This window comes from Antrostomus carolinensis, unplaced genomic scaffold (assembly GCF_000700745.2).
Source record: "Antrostomus carolinensis isolate BGI_N321 unplaced genomic scaffold, ASM70074v2 scaffold5419, whole genome shotgun sequence".
Lineage (NCBI taxonomy): Eukaryota > Metazoa > Chordata > Aves > Caprimulgiformes > Caprimulgidae > Antrostomus > Antrostomus carolinensis.
This window is the reverse complement of record NW_010337722.1, coordinates 1,507-6,161: the sequence shown is the minus strand read 5'-3', so window position 1 is coordinate 6,161 and position 4,655 is coordinate 1,507. Positions and strand designations below refer to the sequence as shown.

Genomic DNA, 4,655 nt, shown 5'->3' with positions numbered 1-4,655 from the left:
TCACGTTTAGGCTGCCAAATCTGCTTGAAGAAATGGATGGAAAATATGACTGTTCGAGTACCAGAAGCTGTTGCTGATGCTAGACAATCAGTAGATATGAGTAAAAACTCCTAAAAGAAAATATTTTAGGAGTTTTAAAGAAGCCTAATTATTTTTATAACTTATTTTTAAATGTGTAATTAAATATGGGAACTTACATAATTGTGAGTTATTTTATATGACTATCAATATTAGATTATTGCTATTTTAATTTTCTTTATAGAACCTCCTATATTTTTACGCTTAAAATGCAATAATTCTTCTTATAACTGATCATTGGGTTATAAACATTAGCGAGTGTATTAGAGATTTCATATAACATTATTCTGCCAAAACCTTTAATGATGTTTGAAAACTGGATCACTTCTACAGGACTTCTAAAAACCCCTGGTCATTGCTGGGTTTCAGACCTGGATATGTAAGAGAACAAAACTTGTAAGACTGCATGGGGTCTTTTTTAAAGTGTTGTCATTAAAGATGGTGTGGTCAGAGCTAATTCACATTCTTAGTAAATACGATACTTCCTCAGCAAATAGTGGATTTTCAGGGTAGACATTTTCCAAATTTTGTCTTGCAAAAATACTGTTAAAACCATGAAATCTAGGGGCTGATACAGAATGTTGGCACCTGCAGCTTAATTGCTGCAGTGCATCTCTGTTGCCCAAATCAGAAGTGAGTAAACCTCAGCTATATTCACATCTGACAGCAGCACAAATACGGGGATACACATGGCTCGGAAGAGTGAACCCTTGGAGCTGTCTGATGGGAGAGCACATCCACCAGATGTAAATGTGATTTCTTGCCGCTCCCTGGAGATGGCTGAGTAGGGGTTGAAGAGGGCAATGTTTGCCAACGTAAGATTTGTTCTGAAATCTTTATCCCTTGCTCTTTCAGTTTTGAGGTTGTTCAGGGGACAGTCAGATGTTAGCTAGGGCGTTCACCTTGAAGAGAATCCTGGCTTCTAGGCCTTGCTCCCAGGATCACTTCAGTAGTGGTCGATGTGTGATGAGCAGGCATATTTATTTCATAAAGATGGGCTAGGTTCCCTAGAAGGGTAGGGAGACCCCACCATGGCGGGATAGCATGTGGACTGATGATGAAGAACTTCCAGTTGGATCTTGTTTTAGTCTTTTTAAAGTAGACCAAAATAAAATAATGTCTCTAAGACTCTTTATTATTCTCTCAATTTTTTGTTGCCTAAATGTGTGAATGAAATGGTTGTCACTAATGTAATAGTTATTAACCTTATAAGGTTATTTTAATATTTTGGGGTGTATTTATATACAAAAACATGTTTATTTACATTTGAATGATCTAATACATTCATTAATGCCTTATTTGAACTAGTGACAGTGACATCTAGACAGCTTTTCTTGCAGCATTATATTTATGGGAGAGGGGACAAAACCCAGTATTTTTCCAGTGCTGAATGATTATTTTGAGCTCTATTAAGAAACAAAACAACCCCCCCCCCACAAACCCTCCCTCTTTGTTTTAAAAAGAAATATTTTCTAGAATTCTATTAAAAATAGATCTAGTTCAGATTCTTTGATTTCTTCCCTGAGTAGGTATTGCTTTGTTTCCTGGTATTCCCTTTGGACTTTCCCCTAAAACAAAGATGAGCTTAATGTGATCTGCTCAGAATTTAATCGTATAGGGTGTTCAGAATGCACTTCCTATCTCATTGAATTCAAAATATGACCTCAGAGGTGAAACTTCTGGCTTTTTGAAGGACGGAGAGAGAGGATGGAGAAGGGTGGAAATAAGTTGAAGAAAGTCTGAAGCTACTGCTCTCTTCCTCGTCCACTGCTGTGACTCTAACCATAATTTAGAGGTTACCCTCCCGCAGTCAGGCGCTAAGTATATCAGTTCTCACTTGGTATTGCCTTTGTCCCGAGTTCATTTCTATACAATAATTATTCTTAAATCTTGAACTTATGTTTTGTACATGAGACACAGCTCTTTAGCTTCCGAGAGAGGGAACTCAGGTCATAACCAGATGTACTGTGCATTCTTACATAGGAAAGAAATCTGAGGTTTCAGTATGGCTGTGGGGTTCGGATTTCTTGTTTTTTGTTTTGGGTTTTGTTTGTTTGTTGTTTTGTTGTTTTTTGGTTTTTTTACTTACAACACTGGGCACTTCTCCCTGTGGGAATCTTGAAGTGCTTAATACTGTGTTAAACAAATGTGAAATAGCTTTTTTGTGACAGTTTTTTCTTTCTAAGCCAAGGTTGTTTCATTGTGCATTTCCCGTGACAGCTTCTCACTACAACGACTTTGACTCTCCTATAGTGTGCCTGTGGAAGGAGTTACTTAGCACAGCAAGGCAAAAATGGACATTTCAAAGTTCATTTTGAATTCTAGAGGTATCCCATCCTGCATGCAAGTGGAAATCTCAGAAGGCAAAGGAACTGACACCTAATCCCCAAAATGCACAGCTCAGAGATACTTGTTTCCTTACTGTCAAAATGATTTGCAAATAAATCTTATTTTATACCACTTTCTGACACACATTGTTTGTATTGATTTTTTCTTCCCTTTTTCTCCAAGTCTCTAAGAATGTCTTTCTGGCTTTAAAATGGAACTTAACAGTTAATGATGTGCATTCAAGTGTAAGTATGAATTACTGTGCAATGACACAATTAAAACATCAAAACTAGTTAAATAAATATTTGATTACTTCCTTGATCAAAGAAAGATTAGAGGTAACTAATTTTCTTAGAGGCATTTATTTTCTGTCAAAACATGGAGTCAGTGGTCTGTTCTGCCTCTCTTCCCTGAAAAACAGGGAGAAAATCAGCATTGGCAAAATCAATGCACTTGTGTGTGTTCAGTGTGATGACTGACTCCAGTGTCACTGCATCTCATTCTGCCGGGAGAAGTTTCCATCGTTTGGACTACAGGCTGTCACTGGGGAGAGGAGGAGGCGTGTTCCCCAGGCCGTTTGTTACTTTTCAGTCAGAAAATCTTCTAAATCTGAACTTCACAGCTTCTGGTTGCAGGGCTCCAGAAGATTTAAGGCAGATGTGTCCAAGCTTGGTTCACGTCCCAGTTGGAGGCAAGTGGAGAAGACCACGTCCAAAAAAGCTGCAGTGAAGGTGGCAGTGCTTCCCCTGCTCACAGGTCTGGGCAAGGAGAAGGTTTCCTACAACTTGACTTTGTTTTGCCCTTGCAGAGGACAATGTGGTATTGTCAGGGACAGGGTAGACTGAAAAATCCTAATTCCTTGAGAGGAAAATGAGAAGTAAATCTTGGAGGAGGAGGAGAGACGCTCAAGCTGAGTCACTGAGGTATCAGAAAGGTGCTGCAGCTGCTGTTCGTGAAGCAATAATTTTTCAAATGGTCTGAAAGGATGTGAAAGGGGAACGGGGGTTTCCTGCATCGTGGGGGGGCTGTTGCCTCTGTGTGTGGCTGTGCAGATCCAGCTGCTGCTACAGGCTGTGGTGCCTTGGTGCTCTTCCTCTCCCCAGGGTGTTGCCAGGAGAAGAACAAGAAACGTGGCCCATATGTAAGACAACAGGCTTTCAAAGCAAGCCCGAGCTGTGCTCTCTAATCTGGCCACCTCTTCCTTTTTTCATCAAGTTAAATGGGGGTTTATTACGTGAACCAGTTCAAATTCAAACAGGTCTTGTTCAAAGTAATTTCTGGCCAGCAGTAATTTAGCATTTGCAACTGGGGGAAGCTCTTCATGTAAAGCCATGGCCCTGTCATGCACACAGAGTTACCTCTGAGGTCCTGGTCCACGCTTTGGGAATCTCCCTTGTCCTCAGCCCAGCAGCAGATACATTATTTTGAGCATCATCTAGCTGCTCACACGCTTCTCTGAGCAGTGTTCTCAGTCTGGCCAGCGTAATCTGCCTTGTTCCAAACCCCTTTCATGTCACAGCGCCTTCTTCCCTGAGCAGGCAGTAGGGTGCATCTCTTGCATCTGCTAGAGATGGCAAAGGAGAAAAAGGGTTTGGCACAGACTTGGTACAACCTTCTTTATATCCACTTAGCCACAGCAGAGCTTTCACCTTCCCATTTCTGCTTCCTTTAGAGCATGTGTGTGCTAGGAAACAGGATATGGTCTGAAATTCTTCAGCTGGTGCTGACCTCGGGTGGTAAATCCCTGCAGCACAGCACTGGTAGGGATTAAAACTTGGGAATGGGAACTGCGCGGCACGTTGAAGCAGCCATGCATGTGAGCCCAGCTCAGCTACTGCTCTCGGATGGAGCTGGTTACTGTGGAGCTGCTGTGGGTATCTGTAGCTGTGAAAGAAACGTAGGTTTGGTGTTAGAGTGGAAAAGGGCTCTTGCTGGATCAGGCCAGGCTGCCACGGCCTGTGGCAAGGCTGAGTGTGTAGTCCCATAGACAGACAGATGTGCAGACACACAGACACATGTGCGTTGGCCATGCCAATCAATGCAGACGCAGCCAGGGTGCCAGCCATCTGCTCTCTTAGCCCCTGCAGCCTGATGGGGAGTCTCTCCACTGACCACGGGGTTGGTGGCTCCCTGTGACAGCCCTGGGAGAGCTGGGGCCCAGCTGGCTCTGGTGGTGAGGTTCCAGGAGTTCCCCTGCCTGTCACGGTACCTCTGCTCCTGGGATGAGCCATCAGTCACGTCACCCAACA

General features: G+C 42.6%; 1 protein-coding gene across 1 annotated transcript in view; it reads left to right on the top strand.

Moving 5' to 3' along the window:
• The window catches only part of FDX1 (ferredoxin 1), a 13,047-nt gene extending 12,933 nt beyond the window's left edge, over positions 1-114 (top strand). The window contains exon 5 of the mRNA XM_010175262.2: positions 1-114. This exon is cut by the window's left edge and continues 1 nt beyond it. Coding sequence (XP_010173564.2) covers positions 1-114 — 114 coding nt within the window.
• The last annotated feature ends 4,541 nt before the right edge of the window (positions 115-4,655 follow it).